General features: G+C 37.5%; 2 protein-coding genes across 4 annotated transcripts in view; one reads left to right on the top strand and one right to left on the bottom strand.

Annotated features, from left to right (window-relative positions):
* The window catches only part of P2RY12 (purinergic receptor P2Y12), a 44,474-nt gene extending 24,403 nt beyond the window's left edge, over positions 1 to 20,071 (top strand). The window contains exons 2-3 of the mRNA XM_010951983.3: positions 16,194 to 16,360; positions 18,084 to 20,071. Of these exons, the coding sequence (XP_010950285.2) occupies positions 18,107 to 19,126 (1,020 nt within the window). The 5' untranslated portion in view covers positions 16,194 to 16,360; positions 18,084 to 18,106 and the 3' untranslated portion in view covers positions 19,127 to 20,071. The remainder of the gene's footprint in view (positions 1 to 16,193; positions 16,361 to 18,083) is intronic.
* MED12L (mediator complex subunit 12L) overlaps positions 1 to 24,139 on the bottom strand; it is a 625,134-nt gene that overhangs the window by 63,303 nt on the left and 537,692 nt on the right. For all 3 annotated transcript variants that reach the window (XM_074369503.1, XM_074369491.1, XM_074369496.1), the window contains 4 exons: positions 8,477 to 8,624; positions 3,260 to 3,378; positions 2,445 to 2,588; positions 1,327 to 1,490 (listed from right to left, as the gene is read on the bottom strand). In XM_074369503.1, the coding sequence (XP_074225604.1) occupies positions 1,327 to 1,490; positions 2,445 to 2,588; positions 3,260 to 3,378; positions 8,477 to 8,624 (575 nt within the window). The remainder of the gene's footprint in view (positions 1 to 1,326; positions 1,491 to 2,444; positions 2,589 to 3,259; positions 3,379 to 8,476; positions 8,625 to 24,139) is intronic.

A 24,139-nucleotide genomic window follows, 5' to 3' on the forward strand; every position in this document is an offset into this window, starting at 1 on the left:
AACTTGGTGAATTCATGATTAGAGGTCACTTTCTCCTTATATATCCAAACTGGACACAAATTTTAATTTATCTTAATAAGAATGAAAACTCCCTTCTTTTTAGTGACGTTCTCTGTAAGACTTGCAGTTCAGAAGCACCATTACCACTCCAATTCTGTGCCTCTTTCTGCAAATCAGAAGGATGGCCTCTTGGGCTACAGTTCACACAACACCGAAGTAAACCACCAGTGGTCCGTCCACCTGTCTGTGAGTCTGACTGCACTGCCATCTTGCGTTCTGTAGCAGGGTTCAGTACTACAACAGGTGTCACAGATGACTCAGATTATTAAAGCGAAAAAGGTTTCAGAAATCATCTGATTCAGCTTCCTCATTTTACCAAGAGGGCTCTGAGGCTCAAAAAAGTGATGTAACTTGCCCACGAGGCAAAGAGCTAGTTCACAGCAGATCCAAAAGGAGAACTTAGTCTCCAGAACCCCAGGCCAGAGCTCTCTCCACTGTCAGGGGACGGGCGGAAAAAACGTGGTTAACGAAAATCAGGTACAGTTAAGACACAGCGTCCTGTGTGAACTGAATGGAACGATAATTGGATTTAACGTGTTACAGTTGTTGATTTATATGATTATTACAGAAACATCTTTGAGACTATAAAGAATATTTTCAAATTAAACAAAAAAATCCACGTTTAGAATTAATGTAGTAGCATTCTCTCTTCCTCAAAAAAGCTGTTAAGTAGATACCACTCTGGTATACAAATGGATCCCATGTGCTACATTACCAACAAAAACCTGTGGGACCAAAGAACCCCATGTTTCTTTTGCGTCCACGAGGAAAAATGAAACAAAAAGAAAATGAACAAGAAAAAGAAGTTGCCTTTTATTTTAATATATAAAGGTCTGGAGAAAGGAGTCTGCAGTGGACAAAAAGGAGCTGAGAATAGGTTTTTTGACGGCTTATCATACTTCTCTGGTCCTGTCTTTAACTTAAAAAAGAAATGAAACTGAAGAAGTAAATCTATACGATGACATGTGTGCAAAGCTTATTCGGTGTTGGATTCTCCAAACAGAAACTGAAATTATGTGAACAAAGCAGCAGTCACATATTTATCATCTCCAATAAGCCGGGATGCTGGGGAGCAGAAATGGTAGGAACCAGGGGGAGAGAAGTAGGCAGGCAGGCAGACTCATGCTTTCATCTCCTTTCTGATAAACATTTCCTGGCACAAGTATTCTTTAACTATGTTGTATCTTCTTATTGAAACAGTACTATTTTTCTCTTGAAACTACTATAATAGTTCATTGCAAATTAAACATTCTAGGATATACCAACCCTTCAAACACCTGGGCTGTCTGATCGGGATTCAGGATCAGACAGCTGTGGTATCGCCGGAGAACAGCCACGATGCAGACGCACAGTCCCGTTGTGTAACTTCCCGCCAGGCTGGAGGACTTCAGGAGCAGTTCGGCTTCCACAACACTCAGTTCATTTAGGAGCTACAACGGGAGAAAAGAGTGAATAAAAATGTAGCTGTCAAAACAATAGGAAAAACATTTATTTTTACAAACCACAGATATACTGAGTCATTCTAAAACTACTTGGTCTCAGGGTAGGGTATAGCCTAGCATGAAGGAGGTCCTGGGTTCAATCCCCACTCCCTCCATCAAAATAAATAAATAAACCTAGTTACCTCCCCTGAAAACAAAACAAAACAATAAATAAAACTACTTGGTCTCCCTGCTTATCCTGCCCCAGGACCATATACATATACAGCTACAGTCTGGCTTCTATTTTTAATCCCTTATTAAATTATAGAGTTGTTCTTCTGTCTAGATATGGTGCATGCAGTCAGGAGGCACCTAATCCTGAGACAGTTACCAAACCTTTATGGTGGCCCAAAGTACTGAACTGGATAATTTCAGAGAATACCTCCACCTTTGACTTTTTTTTCCTCCCTTTCCCCTCCTTTTTAATAAAATTGAGGTTATCATTATTTTCTTGTTATTAACAAAATTAATACCTCCAACAGAATAAGCAAAAGAAACCAAGTCTTATTTCTGTTCATAATAAAATAAAATAACAAATGAACTCAAGTATAAGAAAAACAGTGGAACAAATTAATAGTTTTCTTTGCTCTTACCTAAAATATACTCTATTATAAACAGTAAATAAACTTTCACCTTTCCCTAAATAAAATAATAAGACCCCCCAAAAAACCCTCAAAGCCCTCACATTTTAAAATGACTATTATTATATTTTACCACCAATTATAATTACTTAATTGAAAACTCTGAACACAGCTGCAATTAAAATGCTAGTTGACAATACTAGCTGAATACTGCTGATTCAGAATGTCTACTCAAAAAGGCACTGGATGGTTCATTTTAAAGTATACAATGCCTAGTAGATCAGCTTTCCTAAAAATGAGAGAGGCAGGATCGGCTTAACACCTGGATTGCGAAGTCAATTAGCCCATTGATATTCAGTGCTGGCTCCATGAGGTCAAAGATGAGTTGAATGTGGTGAGCCAGCGGGAGATGGTAGGATGTTCCTGATGCAAAGCTCGTGATTTGTTCCAGCACATTGTTAGAGATCTACAACAACAAAAACCCCAAAGAAGTGAAAATAATTATAAGACCAGTATTTCAAATAACTTTTATTTATTAAATTATTTTACTTTTGTAGGTAAGAAATGTCAATTTATATGTGATTTTACTTAAAAGAAAGTTGAAACATATTCCTACAGAAAACAAAATCATGTTCAAATCAAACAATGTCCTTATAACAACTATAATTTGAAGAAAGTGGCCAAGTTCTCATTAAGATCTAGACCTAACTATCCTAAAGGTGGAACAACTACAAATACTAATTAATTTCCAGATGACATCTATCTGACTATCAATGGATTTACAAAACAAAATGGATTTGGTTTCTTAATTGCATAGTAATTTATTTCAGTCACCTACAGATTTCTCCCACATCAATAGCAATGTAGAATTAAAATATAATAATATAAATATTGCAATAGACATTATTTTATGCAGTGTTGATTATCATAAGGTAAAAATATTTTCATGATAAAAATTAGTCCTTCTGAGGAAGGCAACCTGACATTTAAAGCTGAACTGCTCAATAGTTTGAAGACGCTTCCAAATATGTTTTAAAAACATATTTATAAAACAACTAAGGCTGAAAAAAGATGTTGCATGAGACAGATTTTTAAGGAAATACCCCAAATGTGTAATAAAACTGCTTTAATGACTACCTGAGATGTCACCTGATGTTGATCAAAATATGAAAGCAGTTGAAGTTTTGTGAACACAGTCTCCAGTGTTGGAAATGCTTCCTGTTTGTTCTTCCTGGCTTTTTGTCCTTCATCTCCAACTAAATAAACACAGTAGACACATTATTGTCCAGTTAATAGGAGCTACTGGCTTTTCTAATGGGTACTTTTTATTGAAGTAAAACACACATATGGAAAAGTGCGCAAACTCACTTAATTTCTACAAAATAAATTCATTCACGTAGCGACACTCAAATCACAAAATCACAAAACCTCAGAAGCCCTCTCAGATTCCCTGCAGTTACCTCTCCCTTCCCAGCAAACCAAGGTCCTGACTTCTTACAGTTTGGATTTGTATTGCTCACGGTGGAACTTTATATAAATGGAACCATACAATACATACTTTTTACATCTGGCATCTTTCACTTAACATTATGCTTCTGAGATCTGACCCATATCGTTGAGGTAATTTTAATCTTTTCTAAAAATAATTCTCACTTATGTATAGTATTCCAGTGCATGACTAAAACACCATTTATGCATCCATTCCTGTGAGTAGTTTCTAGATTTTAGCTATTAACAAGAAGTTCCTCTATAAACATTTTTCACTAACTGACTTTTAAAATATGGCATCAACAATGAATGGGGAAAAAAAATCACCCAGGCTCACACTGATATAATGGAAAACTTCAACAGCATCTTCTCAGGAGATTACCAAACAGTTTAATACGTAAAAAAGGAAATTTACACAATTCCTAACTTTTTTGAGGGTAGGAAGGAATTAAATCTCTTCACATTAATGGAAAAATGCTACTTTTATCAATTTAGCATAAATAAGTTTGAAGAAAATGCCAATGAGAAATATTATAAACACTGACTACTCCAGAGGGACTTTTGTTCTTAACAGCTCTAAGGATAATATCCAAAAGTAATTAGGTTCTATTTTAAAATATTTTTACTATACGTATTTATAAACACAAATCTGAAAACAAAAAGGAAAGGCTGAATTATATGATCTCTAAGATCATTTTCAACATGATGGTTCTAAGTAGTCAAAGGCTACTGAGACAAAGGCTCACTCTCATCATCTCATTTGGGAAAGTTTAATTTCAGAGAACAAAGGCAATCTTACAGACTCTTCTATTAAAGATACAAGAAAGATTTTACTAAACTCAAGAGGCTTTGTTAATGACAAACATAATGGTTTTAGAAAATAATGTTAAAAGGAAGGAGACTTCTCTTTTAACAATAAGCATTATGATTTAGAGGTTAAAAAAAAAAACAAAAACCAAAACCCAAGCTGTTTTGTTTCCTAAAACAAACTTAAAACAAACTTAGAATTAAAAGGTGTTGAGTAACAGAAGGTACAAGACTGTGTGTCACTTTTGTCAAGTAACACCAAATATAGTGCAAAGAATAAGAATTAAAAAGTTCATTAAACCTATTTGTTTTTCAATATCTGTTCTCAAAGATACAAATTAAGTGAAGGCATTCTGCCCTCAACAGAGCTGCTTACGTGTCATGAGCATGTTTAAAACACTGAAGTTTTGAATTTTTCACTTAATAACATCATTGATCCAAGGTTGAAAGCTTACACCAAGTCTTGGGTACCACGTGCTTTAAAAGTGAAGTTAATATATTTTATTATTTTTGGTGCTATTTTAAAGGGGACTGTTTATTTTTCTGTTGATTCATCATTAGTGTAAAGAAATGCAACTGATTTTTGAACGTTAATCTTGTAACCTGCTACCTTGCTGAATTCTTCGATCAGCTCTAGTAGTTTTTGTGTGGACCTGTTAGGGTTTTCTATATATAGTATCATGTCATCTGCATATAGCGACACTTTTACCTTTTCTTTTCCAATTTGGATCCCTTTTATTTCTCTCTTGCCTGATTGCTGTAGCTAGGACTTCCAAGACTATGTTGAATAGGAGTGATGATAGTGGGCAGTCTTGTGTTGTCCCAGATTTTAGTGGGAAGCTTTGAGTTTTTCACCGTTGAGTACTATGCTGGCTGTAGGTTTGTTTTATATATAGCTTTTATTATGTTGAGATATGTTACCTCTATACCCACTTTGGCGAGAGTTTTTATCATAAATGGGTGTTGAATTTTATCAAATGTTTTTTCTGCATCTATTGAGATGATTATGTGGTTTTTATCCTTTGTCTTGTTGATGGGATGTATTACATTGATTGATTTGCGTATGCTGAAGCACCCTTGGGTCCCCGGGATGAACCCCACTTGATCATGATGTATAATCTTTTTTTACGGATTCTATTTGCTAATATTTTGGTAAGAATTTTTGCATCTATGTTCATCAGTGACAGTGGTCTGTAATTCTCTTTTTTGATGGTGTCTTTGCCTGGTTTTGGTATCAGGGTGATGGTGGCTTCATAGAATGAGTTTGGGAGTATTCCCTCCTTTTCAGTCTTCTGGAAGAATTTGAGAAGGACTGGTATGAGTTCTTCTTTGTATGTTTGGTAGAAGTGAAGTTAATATATTTATTCATTCCTTCCTAGGACCAAAACAAATAAACAAAAGTAACAGACTTGAGGATGTAGATCCAGTATGAGAACTCACAAATGCCTCTTTTTTGGTTTTCTTTATGTTAATAGGCTCCATTCACTTACACACAGCTAATATCTTAAAACCTCAACTAAAAAGGATGCAATTGATTCTTGGCAACCTACATTCAATTTGAAAGAAGTATATAAGAAATTAGTGATGATTCTCAAATGAATACTTTATCTTAATGATAACAACATAAGTAATAATATAATCATAATTCATTGATTTTCCTCATCTGTTTTATGTTAATTTGCCTTCATAATATATATTATCGCTCTCCTGTTGCTTAATCTTAGTTTTCTTTTTTTAAAATCTGTAATCCTAGAAGTTTTGACTTTTACTGCTAACAGTAAACTTCATGAATGTTTTCAAAAGACACGACACTGACAACCAGAGATGACTAGTCAGTGTAAATGTAAAATGAGATCTGATCACGTTCAAGTGGAAATGTCATTTCAACTTTAGGTTATAAATCGCCCGCCCTCCCCAAGGCAAGGTCTGGCTGATATGTGAGCACTCGTAATGAGTTCCTCAAAACCATGTTTTTATGTGTAGCCAGAAAATCAAACACATGCTAACACAACCTCTGGTTTCCCGCCTCACCAGCATACTAGGGTTTAAGTAGTGACTTAAACTTGAGACTAATTATCAGAAGGCAGCTCACTACATCCCAAATGAACATTTCTGCTTGAGGAATTTTATCTAAAATGTGGGGAAGACAAAAATCCCCACTGAAGATTTCCCCTCTCCTCAGTGGTGTTTCGATTACCCGTATCTCAAAAATTAGCATGGAACAACAGTGACTTTCTCCTCGTGAGTTCACAAACGAGAACTGACTATTTAAGAGACTGGTACAAAGATAGGATAGAGACTAGTCTGGCATTAAAAACTCTTCGTGAAGGAAGGAAGTAGACTCAGCAGAAAAGAATACCACATTGCTTCCTTCCCCTTCCCACACCCTCAGCCTTCCAAAACCAAATATTTCACAGGATCTAAAAAGACTCTCTATAATTAATTTAGGTAAAATACGTATTATTGAACCTTCTAAAGGAGACAGTGTCCACTCCATTTTCAAAGATACAAAAAGTAGTTTCAAATACACTTTGCTAGCTAGTTGCAGGGCTTCCGAATTCAACCCATTTCCTCTTTTCTCTAACAGAGAAAACAGCAGAACAACAGATCAACAGTTTCTCTTAGAGCAGTTCTTCCCTCATCTCCAATCTCAAAAATGACAGGCCGACAACAACAGGGTTTCATTTCCCTTCTACGACCTCACAGAGCCAGGGTCGCACTAGGTCCTTAAGTGGCCACAGAAGGGAGTTAGGGGATGTGAGGCAAACCACATGAAGGGAGCCTTCCCACCCCGTCTGTGTTCCAAGACATCAGACACCCCAAACACACATTCAGACTGAAAAACACGTCACCCTCCTACCTTGTTTCTGCACGTGCGCCCCTACTGATGGAGGAGAAAGAGCTATCTGCATTAGCTGTACCTGCACTTTTCTGCAGGAAAGATCTAGGGTGCACAAGCTCTAGTAATTCATCCAGTTAAATTCATCTCCGGGGAGAGGTTCATAAAACAGTATTTCTTTTGTATTGAACAACAAAGTGGGGTTCCTAGAGGCAGCTCATGCCATGTGTAGGAAGTATGCTGTCTGCACAGGGAAAATCCAAATTTCTTTCCCATTGTGTTATTTAAGTGAAAGAGAAATAAACACTGGTGGTGGTAGCAGAGTATACATAGTGATGTCAGATTTTAAATCATAATGACTGTCTAAAATAAATAAACCTTGAAAAGAGTAATTAGGCAAATGTGAAGTGGATAATTACAGAAGTCCAATTATGCAATGTGGCGACATAATATAAAGGCATAGCTTCATTGTTAAAAGTATGTAAAAAGCATGCGGAAAGAGCATTCCAACTAAAGGCACTATAGAGCAAAGACCTAATTTCCTTTTTTGTCTACGTTTTATTTATTTATTTGCTTGTTTGTTTGTAGGGGGAGGCAATTAGGTTTATTTAGTATTTATATATTCTTGGAGGAGGTAGTGGGGATTGAACCCAGGACCTCATGCATGCTAAGCATGTGCTCTACCACTTGAGCTATACTCTCTCCAATTTTCTTTTCACTTGAAATCTTTTGATGATGTAGGTTGCCGTCATTTCCTATTGCAAGTCTTCCTCTGAATAACGTAAGAAAATATCAGCCACTACATTGTCATGATTTTTAATCATCATGTAAATATGAGGACCCAGAGCAAACTAAAAGCTTGAAAAAGGATGGAATTGGGGGGGTGGACCTCTTCCAGACTTAAGGGTTTTCCAACTCATTCTTCAGCACCTAATGTTTGACTACTGTAGAAAATTTGGGAAATATATTTAAAAAAAAAAAAAAAGAGGAGAAATAAAAATTACCTATATCTCTCTATAGAAGGTGCTATTTTAATACAAGGATTACTATAAGTGGAACCAAGGCTGTAACACTTCAATGTGCTTATTCACAGTCCAATGTGACAGTCATTCAGGAGAGGAAACACTGCTGACAGTGCCATGCTCAACTTTGATAACGGCTGTACTGGGGGCGAAGACCAAAGGCAGTGCAATGAGAGCAAATGTGTTAGGGCGCCTTACCCCCTGTCTCTGTGGTGCTCTTCTTATTTAGGATTTTCAAGATATCTTTGGTAATCTTCTTCAGCTGATGCCTGGCTTCATCACGCTCTTTGCCCACTCCATAAAGAAGGATTGTGCGCTGGTTACATTCATGACTTGAAGATTCATCCTGAAAAACAGAAAATGCATTTTGAAACCCTGGTTCACAGGGGTGGGGTTCACGGACATGAAATGCACTGACCACACCGTCTCCACGCTGGCTCGTGCGGTGGTGGCACCCCGCCCACCTTTCAATTCACCTCAACCTCCACAGGAAACACCCTTGATTTTCCAGTTTGGAACTTGCTAAAATTAAAAAAAAAAGTGTCAACTGACCTGAAGTCTTAATAGAAGCAGTTGATGTGGGCGTACCTTACAGAGTAAGTTTTGACTCTTGATTGTTTGAAATTTAACATGGTGTTAATTTCACATCATCTTACATACTATCTAGTTATCTTTTTCCCTTATGGAAAAATGTTACTTCTTAGTAAGCTTAGTTTTTTATATATAGCATCATTAAATATTTTATATTTAGAAAAAAGATCTTGCTAGTATCCTCAAGTTCTTTTATTAAAAAAAAAGTTCCACTTACTTCCAACATGACTTTGTAAGACACATGCATATTTCTTTCCAAATGGCAAAACTATAAACAGCACAGGTGTCATTAGGTGTGAAGTAAATAGCTGGAAATGCAAACATGTTCTGATACCACCTTCCTCTTTTGGACCACCTCCCCATCTCTGCCCCTCAGACACAGTAAATTCAAGCACAGTCAACTCAAGGAAAGGAAATTTCTTAGTCACAGAAAGACAAAAACACATACACACTGCTATACACATTCCTTAGCCAAAGTTAAATAGTCCAGGATGTGTTCTCTCTTCTGCCTGGCTTTGAATTTTTCTAGCTCAACTTCTCTCTTGGATCTTGTCCTTTCCCATTTCCTTAGTAAAATCCCAAGCTCCTTCAGTCCATCTTGTTTTCTTACCATTTGTACGTGTTTGCCCATGGGAGGCACTTACTCTTCCTAACAGTTATCTATCCCTAAGGAGCTCACATGAGAAAAGCTTTGTCCCAGGGAAAACAAACTGTACTGCGTGCATATAAATTAGTAGTGGGGCAAAAAAGAGCAAAATCGTTGTGACCTGGAGAACTCCAATGTTCAATTTGGAGGCTCCCCATGTGTACGCTGCACAAAATAGCACTTTGCTTCTGTAGTCTTGAAGTAAGAGCCCATTTCCTCTCAGTTTCTGTCACTGTCCCTCAGTCTCTTCTAGTCATTCTGTCTGTCTCTCACCTGCCTGTATTCAAGGTACCATGTCCCCTACTGGTTCCTTTTTTAAAAATATTCTAACAGAAAAATACATTTTCATAACCTGTCAACCTATCTTGCTACCACTTTTCCAAATAATTAATATTTTAGGTGTTCAAATTTGCCTCCTTAAAAAAAAAAAAAGCTAGGAGAAAGTCTTTTCTAGAAGCTGTTATTTAATATCCTGAGTTTCTAAATCTCCAAAGTTTCAAAACTGTCCTCCACAGGATAAAGCCAACAGAGAGAGTGATTCCTATGTCTCAATAACCCGAGCTACTTTATTAATCTCCAATTTTTTTGTTGCTGTTACACAGCATTACTGATATGTTTCCTTTTTATCTGGCAAGATGTGTACATATAAACCCTAAAAAGGGAACAGGAGGGCACTGTGGAAACTGTACAAAAAAGCTTAGATGCCAGTCATGTGCCCTAGTGATTGTTTTCAGTGAAGGCACCTGTCAAATGGTTGTCATGTAAACATCTGCATGAAGGGTGATAAAAAAGATGTTAACAAAGTTATTCAATAGGTGTTTATAGATTTTCTACCTATAGTAAGACAAGGTGTTAAAAAACCTGAGAAAATGCAAGAGTCAATGTTCCCTGTTTAAGGAGTACAGATTCAATAGCATACATGTAGCATCCGCAGAGCTAAAGCCCAAACAGTGACGGTGAGGGAAGCTATCCTGGAAGAAGCCATGTGTTCATCACAAACACAAGGGGTACAGTGGCTCCACACTGTCCCAGTAACAGCCCAAGCTCAGGGTGAGAGCTGTGGCTGCGTTCAGGGTGTGCTGCCTGCCGATGCCGTGGTCCTGGATAACGAGCCTTTTTGAGCCTCAGATTCTTCCTCTGAAAAGTGGTTAACACTATCTTACTTGTAAGGTTTTTCTGAGAACTGAGATACGTATGTAAAATGGTCGGCGGCGTATGAGACACAGCACTCACGCATATTCCCACACCCCCACTTCTCCCCGGCACACACCCCACAGCCATTTCCCCAAGGCGCCGGGCACGGCCTTTGCTGCTGCTCCTCCTGCTCCTCGAAATGCTCTCAATAGCCTCAGCTGCACTCGTGGAAATGCTCTGCACGAGGACAGGGTCGAGTCTGTTCCTCTGTCCCCCCAGCTTAGTGAAAGCCCTCAACACAGGCGGAGGGGGTGGGGAGGAGGGAGCTTCTGGAGCATTCATCACCGTGTAATTCACTTATTTTCTAGGTATCTGTTTAATTGTCTTCTCCACTAGACCGCTGATTTTGTGAGGGAGAGCTCCAGGTCTGTTTTATCCACACTGATATCCTCCTTAATCGGCACTGCTAGGCACTTAATATTTGCTGAATGCATGAAATAATGAATAAATAAGTGGACTAATGGGGGGAAAAAGACTGAAAGAGGAGGGCAGGGATGAAGATAAAAACAAAAACTAGTTTTGTAGGAAACTTAACCTGATAATTCAGTGTTGACCAAACTAAAGAGAAATGAGAGGCAGAGAGAAAGGTAGTGGTGGAAATAAAAAATAAGAAGCAAAATCAAGAGCTATCTGAAGGAAGTTAGGAAAAGATCAGGCATCTGAGTGGATGTGCATCTCATTGGATGTCAAGATAGACTCACTAGATAAAATTTGTTGGGGGGAAAAGGAGTAGGTTACAAGGGCAGGGACCTTATGAATTCACCTTTAGGTGAGAGGAACTCAATGGGTAGGTGGAATCATATTACAAATGTCTAGCGGATGGTTTGATGCCAGAATTAATAAAGAAGGGACAGCTTGGGGTTAAGAGTAATATGTCACTGGAAGAGGTTGAAAAGCCCCATGTTCTCTTTGGGCAGGGGTTGGGGGAGAAGCGAGCAGAGACAGTAATGGGGATAAATACGCCATCAAATGATGGACATACACTCTCCATAATTAATAAAGGACCAGACAAGTCAAAGTCACAAAAGTGAGGGAAGGGACAGTTAACAACAGGGGCCATCAACAGTGTTGAATACGGTTAAGAAATTACAATGGACGCTGGCCTCTCTGACTTGTTTCTAAAAAAAACAAACAACAACAACAAAAAAAAAAACCCACGTGTGAACCTCAAAAGAGAAGTTTCTCTAGAGTGGGAGGGCAGAAAGCAGGAAACAGGAGGCTGAAGTAAGAGTAGATGGTGAAATGGTGAAGGTGGGGGAACTAACCTACACTTACTAATAGCTGGGTATGAAGAACAACAGCTTGAGAGGAAAGAGAAACTATTAGGATAATCAAGGACAAACTCTTGTTTCAAAGCTAAGTTTCAAATAAGAGCATCTCCGTAAAGGAAATCCGGACTGCAGGGCAGATAACTAACAAAGGAAATGGAAAACAATGCCCTCTTGTCTGGATTAACTTCAAAAGAAAGACAAGAACATCTTTCTACTTAACCACAGAGGAAAGAGAAAATTGGTGACAATACAGGGAAGTCTGGAGGTAAAGAAGCGAGGACCCTGAAGGCGGGTATGTCAGTTCATTGGCCCTGCTGTGCTCAGGGAACTGGGCCAGAAGCAAAGTCATGAGGTGAGAATAAGGGAATGGAATTAAAAAGCAAGAGAAGCATGCAGTTAGCTGGGAAAAAACAAACACTGGTCAACCTCTATATGGGATGTAAAGACTGTTTCTGATAGTTAACATTTTTTTAGGGAAACCATGGTAGCTGTTACTAGTATTCACAGAGGAAAGGCGAACAGATTTTAAAAGCAACTGTATTTCAATAGACTACAAGATTGGCTTCTATCAATATTTTGTGCATGTAGAAAATGCAGAAATCTTCAAATAGCAACTTATGCAAGAGAATAAGGTCAATCTCAAAAAATGGGCCAAATATTCCCAAAGGTACCAATGAGTGTTCCCTTTCAACTAGGTATTAAAACACCCTCAAGTTACATAGTTGTAAAAGATCAGTACCAAAGAATTGCTCTCTTGTTGATACCCCAAAGGACACATGTGTTGGGCAGAAGAGTCCATGGAAGTCTAGAGACCCCTCTTGTGCTAGCCCACTGCTGTCTTTGGGTTAAACAGATCATCTACCCTGTAAGCTGACTTCTGAAATTTTCATCCTCCAGATCAACTACTTTCTTCCTTCAGATAATATGTCACACTCACAAATGCTTAACTGATGTTTAAAAAAATTAGGAGGATACACATCCAGAAAGTCTAGAAAGTTTGTCGTACAATAGAAATTAAAGGTCTCTTGAGCCATATGTCCTGAGAAGGGAAAACTGGAGTTAACTGAATTGAAGTCTGATATTAGTCCCTTCCTTTCTTTAAAATAAGTGACTAGGAATGTTGCCAAAACTTACATGTGTATTCACAAAGATATGATAACGGTGGTGAGACTATTAGAGCTTCCATTCACCTTCAATCATTATTCCTTTTAGCTGAAGCTTTCAATATACCACATGATTCTGTGTAGAAGAAAATAAATTCAAGTAAACGTGTGGGGAGCTGTGTGAAAGGAACAAGGAAATTTGCAGCCTCTTCTCATTATTAGTAACTATACCTGACATGGAGTAATTTTTCTTTACATCAAGAAAATTAGAGACCACTTTAATTAGATTTGTATAGTAAGTCTTTGTTCTACAACAGCTTATAGTTCACAGCATGACTGGAAATCAGGCCTTTATCCAACAAACTCAGCAGCCTCGGGGCATAGTGGCTGTGAAGCAGTTTAACTATATAAACTAGTCCTCTGCTTTCAAGCAAAACATTCAAGGATGACAAATACCTGGATCATCAGAGACAGAATTCTTTTTTTTTGCTAAATGCCTCAATGCCCAGGACTCCTAACTTTTGGAATTTGTCTTGTATCTAACCTAAATTTCTATCCTCTAACAGGTAAAGCCAAGCTAGATGACATAAAAACTGTCTTTAAATGCATGTGCTCAATCAAAACATTCACTAATGTCAAAATGACCACATTTCAGAACAATAAAACGTTAAAACTAAAATGGCCTAAGAGCTAATCCGATGGCTTAATTACCTCTCCAACCTCCTGCCTCAACTTGGTTTCACAAGGACCACAGGCAGGGTCCTACCATTTCAGGGCAGGGCCTTCTCCATTCAGAGTAATCCCATTTGAAGCAAATACATATTTTCAGATAAGCAGACTACCTTTAGTAGACTGGATAAAATAAATAAACCAATTAAACCACTTGCAGGTGAAAATTCTAGGCTATGTAGCATTAGTTCACTTTTCTAGGTCATCTCAATCTCAGACAATAACTAAATCAAAGCTAGTCCTATTCTTAACAGTAGCACATACAGTTACAAACTACATGTGGTGGTGGTGTTGACCGAGAGGTCAAAGTGCACAGCCTGCTCTACTTCTACTTGTATAATAACATATTTAGACAACCTCAGACAGCTCTCAAAGATTTTAGTCACTTGCACAGTCACATTTCTAAATGGTAATTGGCAGTCAACCTCCAATGAGATAATTCTATCACAGAAGGTTCACAGAGAGTTGTGAGTTAAAATCAGAGGCTGGAGAAAGTTAATTTAGATCAATTTCATTTACCTCTCAAATCTGGAGTTACAGCCCTTTAGAGATTTGGACATATAAATTCTCCATAAAGTAGCATGACTCAAGTATCCTGATTTAGTGTTCTTTTAGCACGGCATATTAATTTGTTAAAAATAGTCTTTTTTTTAATGAGCCTTATTTCATACAAAGATCTTAGAAACACTTCATAAACATCCTTTAAAGTTTACAATCTGGTGTAAAGGCAAGTAAGGCTCCTATTTTATTAAAGGAAGAGTAGCCATTCACCTCTCGCTCCTGGGCCTCAGGGTGGCGGTGGGGGCTGTGGGAGGGGTTGCAGAGACAGCGAGATTGGGTGGATTTTTATACGTAGTGGTCACAAGTGCAGGCTCTGGGATCAGACAGCAGGGCCTGGAATAGGGTCTCTAACTTCACTGCTCTGCTCCTCAGTTTCTGTCATCCGGAGAAGGGAAGTAAGATGAACGTCTGCTTCAGAGACTAGTTGAAATCATAAAATGAGTTAACTCATGGCAATATAAGAAACCAGATGTTGGCTATTACTACTCTGAAGTGTATGATGGCATAAAAGCTTTTTTAGGAACTATTTTGTGTATCTCCCAACCAACAAATACATTAATTTTCCAAGAGTATTTCATCAGACTGACACCTCTAGATGACTAACAGATGGGAATTATCATGTAACTAAAATTTCCAACTGAAATCAGCTTAATTCATAGCTTGATTTCAAATTCGCAAAACCCACAAAATCCTCAGGCAGTGTAGATCAGCAGTCTCCACACCGCAGTGTGCAGGAGCACCACTTGGAAGGCCCATTAATACACAGATGAGGGGTGCACCCCAGAGTTTCTGATCCACTGGTGCTACACTGGTGCCCAAGAAAGGGCACTGCTCGTGACTTCCTAAGTGAAGCTGAGCTGCTGTTCCGTACTTTAAAAACCACTGCTGAAGTATTTCTACAATAAGTTAGGTATGTATATCTAACGTAGACACAGACGCACCAAAAACTCAGAAGAAACAAATAACCAAAACATATGTTCACAGCAAAGGCACCTACCCAAGCAGATCTACTGGTAACAGAAGGACATCACAGTTTAAAACATTGTGCAAGTGTGTACACGTCCGTGAGTGCCCACAACAATATTTATATAAAGGTAACAGTGATACAAGAATCCCTCCATTTAAAGATACATTTCCCCCAAAACAAAAGCGATGTCAAAAAAATAATAATAATTTGTTTATATTTAAATTCTATTAAGAAAAGCAAGAAAGACACAATATAATAAGCCTGGCCATGGCTACAACTGTTTTTCTTTTCTAATGTAATTTTAGAATCTTAAAATTTATAATAGGAGGAAATTGTGTGGCCTACAAAGAGCTGATCAAACACAGATTTAAAATAATGACATTATTAACTAGGAAAAAAAACAAAGAGCAAGAGACTTAACATCCTTAACAAACACACATTTCAAGTTAATGCAATTACTTGTTCAAAGGTAATATATCACCCAATGTTGAGCACAATGTGCTTTCAGGTAAATAACCATCTAAGAAAGCAAGTTTGCAACCTTCTCCAGGAAGCAGATGTCGACAAAGGCTTGGTCTAAACTTGGAATTATCATTTGCATGGGAAATAACCCAAAGAACTCACTAAGTATGAACTCTATGGCAGGTTTCAGTAAAAAGCCGCAAGATTTTAAACTGCTTTTTAAAAGATGACTTCTCACCCACCCTGCCCCACACTTCCCAGGGAAATAAAAGCAGAAGTCCTAAAAGCGGCCAGACGGAAATAGAGTGTCTGCATAGCTTTGAGTCCACGGCTCTTGAAGGTAACTTCTGATTGTGAAGTCCTCTTCCTCTCTCCCTCCATTTCTCTCTAGAACACTCAAGACCTTACTGATGAAAACTCAGCAGATTCTCTGTCATAAAGAATCTTAACAACTAAACTAAGATATTAAAAGGAAAATACCAGATGCCACTCTGCAGGCTGTGTTAACTACCATTTACTGGACACATTCAAATCCTTCAGAATCAACAGAGTAACCAGGTAACTTTATATCTAGAAGTATTTGACAAGTATATGTATTTGCACTATGATGTGTGTGTATATTTTTTTCAAGTTTTCTTAAAGTTGGAAATCTTTAATAACAATGTCAGTGCAAGCACTTATTTGGAATAAAAATGAAAATACAAGCGGCATTAATGGTGTCAAAGATAACACTTAACTTCTTCATCAAAAAAAAATTTGTGCAGAACATGGAAATAAAATTCAAATAGTTTTTACTTCTTTCACCTTGAGTGTAAATGAGATTTAAATACAGGCAGAGGGAGCTGAAGTTCTCAGTATCAAGAATACTTGTTAAATAAGTTACAGCCTATGCAAAATGAGCGTTCCCAAAGTAGAATTTCCAAAACTATCACAGAGTGTACAAGGGCAAGTAACAGTAGCAAGGAAGGTTAAATCAGGGAGCTTGCGTCAAATACTGGGGGGTCTGTTTAGATGTCTTTTTCAAAGTTAAACAGATGAGCAGGTATTGAATATTGAAGCCATACTGTGACATGAATCTAACTTGTTTTACCTTCAATAATTAAAGGATGGAAAAAAGAATTCCACTGACATTTTGGAGAATTTAATGCCATTTCTGTACTATTTAAATCCTTTACATGGAAGCATTTTTTAAGTTTACATATTTGTATTTTTAACATTACTGTGTCTTTCTTTAGAAATAATATTTTATGTAGAATCAATTCCATTGGTCCAATGAAATAAAATTTTACAATTTTTCATTTTAAATTTCAAAACTTAGATGCTAGATAATGTGTTCAAGTCAAGTGTTAGTTTTCTTTATAGCTGCTTATTGTGGTATAACAACCTATGGAACTAGACAAGGACATGATTTTAGTGTTTTTAGTCACCATTAAACACTCTAAAAACCTAGAAAGTATGCCTGGGCTGTTTTGAGGAATGCCATCTGTGACTACATGCTGAATCCATTTCCTTATTTTTTATTTTTTTACCATTTAAAAATTTGCACTAAATGATATTCAAGAAAATGCGTGTAAAACCTTCAAATACACTGAGCAGAGGTGGAAATGAGTTATACATGGGTTAAAATATTTGGAGCTAACGAATATTCTCTGTGAGGCCAATTTTCGTATGGATTGATGAGTAATACAGGAATATAATTCCTCCCAATTACAAAGGAAAAAAATTTGTTTTTTATTTAACAATAAATTTCTCATGAGTGATTTTATACAAATTTCTTTTCACTTGTTATTTTAAAATTCTAATAGGCAATTATCAGTCGCTTCTCCTTAGTACCCTTGGAAGGTACCAGAGTAAATGAAGTCCAGGAGTAAGGATGGTGTCGGAAAAGTGACTATCAATAGAACCAAAAAAGTTAAAGGCATGGAAATGAAGCTGGAGAAGACTAAACCATAGTCCAAATATTTCTCTTCTAGTTTTTCTGCGTGTGCACTTTTGCCTAAGGTCGGAAATGTCCCTTTTGAGGCAAACATTCAAAAACTAAGAAATGCAAGGATCCATAACTTCATATAACGTACTTCAGATTATTTTACTTTGCTACAGATAGAATATTTGCCACAATGAAATATTTTCAGATTTAATTTTCTGTGTTCTTACTGACTGCCACAGTGAGGATCAGACACCTCAATTTTTAGAAAAGGCTGTCCTAAAATATTACACACAGAGATGAGTGAAATCAACTATGTGGGACTGAAAATAACCATCTCCCCCCCTCCTTCTGTAGGCAGCAAAGAAGAAACACGAGCCATGGACAACCTCACCTCTGTGGCTGGGAATGGCAGCGTGTGCACCAGGGATTACAAAATCACCCAGGTCCTCTTCCCACTCCTCTATACTGTCCTGTTTTTTGTTGGTCTCATCATAAACAGTCTGGCAATGAGGATTTTCTTTCAAATCCACAGTAAATCCAACTTTATTATTTTCCTTAAAAACACAGTCATTTCTGACCTTCTCATGATTCTGACTTTTCCATTCAAAATCCTCAGCGATACCAACCTGGGAACAGGACCGCTGAGAGCCTTTGTGTGCCAAGTGACCTCTGTCATCTTTTACTTCACGATGTACATCAGTATTTCATTCCTAGGATTGATAACTATCGATCGCTACCAGAAGACCACCCAGCCATTTAAAACATCCAACCCCAACAATCTACTGGGGGCAAAGATTCTCTCTGTCATCATCTGGGCATTCATGTTCTTACTCTCCTTGCCTAACATGATTCTGACCAACAGGAGGCCGAGTGACAAGAATGTGAAGAAATGCTCTTTCCTGAAATCAGAGTTTGGTCTGGTATGGCATGAGATAGTCAATTACATCTGTCAAGTCATTTTCTGGATTAACTTTCTGATTGTCGTTGTATGCTATACGCTCATTACAAAAGAACTGTACAAGTCATACGTAAGGACAAGGGGCGTAGGCAAAGTCCCCAAGAAAAAGGTGAACATCAAAGTTTTCATTATCATTGCTGTATTTTTTATTTGCTTTGTTCCTTTCCATTTTGCCCGAATTCCCTACACCCTGAGTCAAACTCGGGATGTCTTTGACTGCTCTGCTGAAAATACACTGTTCTATGTGAAAGAGAGCACTCTTTGGTTAACGTCCCTGAACGCATGCCTGGATCCGTTCATCTACTTTTTCCTTTGTAAATCTTTCAAAAATTCCCTGATGGGTATGCTCAAATGCCCCAATTCTGCATCATCTCCATCCCACAAAAATAGGAAAAAGGGACAGGATGGTGGAGAGCCAAGCGAAGAGACTCCAATGTAAATAAACTGAGGTAATACTTCAATCTGTTACTATTAACACTGACTATGGATTAGCTGAGTTAGTAACAGTAACTCTTGAAACAAATCATAGAAGACTACAGAAACAATTTTCACTTACTGGTCCAGTATTTGAAAGCAATCTTAAAGTGTAGGAAGATAACCTAACATGTAGTCGTATAGCAAACCAAACTGCATCCAATCACTATACCATGTGCAAAACTACACAGGAGTCATGACCTGTAGAGCTTTGGTACAATGGGTAACCATACAACAATATCTACTGTAATTCTTTAAATACATTACTGATCACAATGCCATTATCAACTTATAATCAACTGAGAAAGAATGATAAATCGGATAAAAATCTTCTAAGTATATTATACGTATACATACTTATACATGTGTATATATATACCCCAGACCCCTAACCAATGCTGACCTATGGTGATACTCATAAAAATTTAAGTAAGTGGGACACTCAGAGAGCAGTAACTACTAACTTGTAATTATAAGCAAAAACCTAAGGGATTTAAACTAATTGAAATGGCAGTTGATTAGACTAATTTTTTTTTTCATTAAGAAGATAGAGGCTTAAAAACTTCCTTTCCAAAAAAAGAGCACAAATAGCAAAGTTATTAGAAGTTATTTTATGACACCCTAATACCAAAAACTTGTATTTCCTTAACACTAGAGAAAACCAGTTTACTAATATTTTGACAACTTTAGTAAATACAATGCCATTATTAACACCTATCTTTATTAACTAGCTTCTAGAAACTACCTGTGACTTAGGTTAATGAACATTTCCCCTAAGAGAAAAACAAATTAAATATGATTATGCAGTTGTATAGCATAACTATTAACAGGAAAGTGATAAAAATGTTTGAAATTATCTGTTTGTCATTTGTGCGTATAACAAAAGATTTACATTAAACTCTAAAAATACCCTTCGTTGGAATTTTTCTTTAAAGATATGAGATACCGTGACTCACCTCCTATATACTCCTTAGACCCATTTAAGAAAGAACAGTTGCCGACACCATCCTTTTTATTACAAGCTACTGGGCAGTCTCCTTTGAAGGTGACATCTTACATCAATTAGTTCATATGTAAGTGAAAAAATATGTCAAACTTACAATGTAGCCTGACTTCACACAAGCCCTATTATTTTTAATGTAAACAAAATATATAACACACTTGGAAGTTGGCATCATTCATTTCAATTACTTTTGATCCTCAGAGGTCACTGCCAAACACAAGGCATAGATACCAACATCGAAACATAATGTGAGAAGACATAAAAAGGGATTTTTACCCAAGCCCTCCACAAGTTGTGCTGAGTTAAATTTCAGTACAAAGTTGAACTCAGTTAACTCTCCAAAGGGTATCTATTCTTGAGCGGCCACATTTCCTTCTCGGGTGAGCACTGGACATTGGTGGTGATGCACACAGAGACAGGCATCAAAAAAGATGCATGTTCTACTGACCGCTGGGACAAAAGCAATAGCCATTTCTGCCACATAGAGTAAGGCAGTTCACTCTAATGCCATATGAGTAAGTGTGCACATTCTGTAAGAATTCCAGGATACGTGAGCTAAAAGAGAAACTAAGGATCAACTCACCTGACCTGCTAATTTTGCACAGGGGAAAAACGAAGGGCAGACAGCCCCCCAACCCAGCCACGTTGGGGGCAGGGACTGGAGTAAGACCAGGCACATGTCAGGACCACATGAGGTGTCAGGAGACCGCCTGCAGAATGGGCAAAGGCTCCTGCATAATCTGTCATGTTAGATTAAACTTATTCACTGAGATAACAATTTCCACAAGAGAAAGAAAAAAATCAGAAAAGCTAATGGTAATACATACTTTTGTTGAAAAAGTTTGTAAAAAGTTCAGAATTATCTATTTTTATATATAATATGAAAAATTTACATTAAACTCTAAATCACACTCTGTTGGGAAGTTTTTATTTAAAGACATGAGACAGTGTATACTCCTATATCAAACATCAAAGTGAACCCTTAAGACAGATTGAGAGATCAGTATTTATGGAACACTCATTATACACAGCTCATGTCACTATCTCTAGCTTTAGGAATTTTAATATACACAATACAGCCCACATTTCACAGTAACTTCAGAGAGAGAGAGAAAAGAGAAACTAAACTTGGTAGACTCAGGTTCAGAAGATGAGATAAACAAAATGTAATCTTGTCCACAGCCTTAGAGGCAAACAAGTCCTAAGGATGCTGGTTATTGCCAGTCTAGAGCAGCTGTACCAAACTCTAACCTGCAAGCCAAATCAAGCCCATCACCTGTTTTGTACAGCCTGTGACCTAAGAATGAATGGCTCTTACATTTTCAAATGTTTGTGGGAGAAAAATCAGAAGAATAAAATTTCACGTTGTACTAAAGTGATATGAAATTCAAGTTTCAGTGTCCATAAGGTTTTATTAGCACACAGCCACACCCACTCAGGTTTTATCTATGGCCGGTTTCTCGCCACAACAACAGAGTTGAGTAGCTGTGACGGAGATGCATGGCCACAAACCCTAAACATTTACTACCTGGCTCTTTAGAAAATTGACAGCCAATGGACTAGAACTCTAAAAACAGAGAGAAAAGCCCCACAGAGGAAACGAACTCTTTGTTCAAGAATCTTGGTGCTTCAGAAGCTTTGCACTGAAAACACCTGCAGATTCCTGCGGCTGACCCAGGTGATCACTGTTGGCTAGTGATGCCCAAAGTGGAACTGCAATGATGCTGGCAAGAACAAAAGATCTGCAAATACACTTAAAAGCCACTAAGTAAAGAGGAACAGCCTGACTTCTTTTAAAAAATGAGGAAAGGGCAAGAAAAATCAATTTCCAGGAGAAATACAAACAGAACAAAAATATGAAAAGATACACAGCCTCACTAATAAACAAATTTATATTTACATGGCATGGCTTTTTTCATCTATAAGGTTAGAACTGATCTAAAAGAATTTTAGTAATAGTGTTGGATAATCCCAGTCAGTGAGATTATAAATTGGTACAATCTTTCTGCAAAGCTTTTTGAAAATATCATTCAACAGTTCAATGCATAGATTTTTACCCAGTAATCCCACTTCTAGAAAACTTCATATGAACATATGTTGGGGCAAGTACACAAAGGTGTATGGAGAAGTATTTGCTCTATAGTATGTTTTTAATAGCATGAAACTGGGGAGAAAACATTCACTGCCCATCAGTAACAGCTGAACTAAATAAACTACGGTAACTTTACATAGTACAACCTTTCTAAAAATAGCAAATCTTGATGTATTAACATAGAATGAAACAAAGATCCAATATGCCAATAAATGTAAATATACATGTATTTGCCCACATTGGTATGCATGTAAGGGGGATTAACTCTCACTTTCTACTATATATGTCTATATTTGAATTCTTTAAACATGTTTTCTTTTTATAATAAAATTATGAAACTGGACATTAACATAAATGTTTCAGATAATAGTGTGAATTTCTTGTTTCCAGTAATATGAAGAGATTTTCCAATACAGAATTTATTTATATGCATAGGTCACTACAGTTAATGTTAAATTGCATAACTTATTTTGTATTATTGCCACTTTTATAATCCACTGTGGGATTTTAAACACTTTCATATAATCTGAGAAAGTACCAGGGTACCCTTTAATAGGAAGTAAAAGGCTCTTCTATGAGTAAAGGAGTTCCCATTTTGACTTTCATTCCAAATGAAAGCAAATACTTCCTCATCTTTTCAGCTATTACTTACACAGTACTGGTTACTACAGCAACAGGAACTTTATACTATTAACTCTGATCCAAAGGAAAATCCCGAAGAAGACTACGGATGCCAAAAGTCATTTATTCTCATTTGGCAGGCTTTTAATTTTTATGACTCTTCATTATATATTTCTCTACTGATCATACTACTATGAACCAATTTATGTTTTTAACCTGGGACCTCACTTTGACCCAAAGAGTTTCACAAGCCCATGAAACTTTAAGGTTGAGTGTACCTCCTCACTCATCAATTAGTAATACCCAGCTCAAAAACTCCAAAATTTGGTAAACAGTTCCACATTCATCCTGTCTCTGGCTTGTGGCAAACAGATGAGAGAGAGGCTGGTTCTGAGCATGGGCTCTGGAACCAGAATGTATGGGTCTGCAGGGGGCTTTGGCTGCAGGACTTCGGGCAAACTGCCTAACCACTGTACTTCCATTTTCTCATCTGTAAAGTGGAGGGTTGTTGTAAGAATTAAATACAAATCACATTACCACTTAGAACAGTATAGCTAATGTGATTTTATTGGTTTTAACTATATTCCCCTTGAGTTTGATAGGATTTTAAATGTTTAGTTTAGGAGCTTGCCAAATCGGAATAATTTCTAGGACCTTTCACTGTATCTTCTTTGATTCTCTCCTGTCTTTCAAGAGCTATCCACACAGATGTACACAAAGGTGTACACTTTTAATTTCATCTAACAAGAAGCTAACCCATACCATTTGACAGACATTATTCAAAGCACTGGGTAAACATTCACTCATTTTGTCCCCTTAACAACCCTATAAAGCAAATACTACTACTTATTTTCATTGTTAAGAGGGGACGGTAGTTTCATTGGGAGCTTAAATAACCTGACCAAGGTCACAGGAAAAGTACAGCTGGAATGAGGACTTGAACGCAGGCACTCTGGCTCCTGAGGCAGTGTCCCTAGCCCATCAGAGCCCCTAAGATATGCCATCAAGGGTGAAAGACCTTCAACGGTGGGTGCCGGCACCGCTCTGAACCAAAGGAAAGTTGGCTAACACGTATAAAGCACGGGGGTGTGAAGAGGTGAGTGATCTGCTGGATACCGACTATGGTCAAACATGCTAAAACCTATCCCGTGTAAAAGAAGATACTGCTGTAACTCTAGAAATGGTACCATGAACCAGTTCCTCTTTTGAGGTTTCCCACACTTTGGCATTTTGAAATTTGACCAAAATGTGATTTCCAGTTT

Source organism: Camelus bactrianus, chromosome 1, assembly GCF_048773025.1.
Source record: "Camelus bactrianus isolate YW-2024 breed Bactrian camel chromosome 1, ASM4877302v1, whole genome shotgun sequence".
In the NCBI taxonomy this organism is placed as follows: Eukaryota; Metazoa; Chordata; class Mammalia; order Artiodactyla; family Camelidae; genus Camelus; species Camelus bactrianus.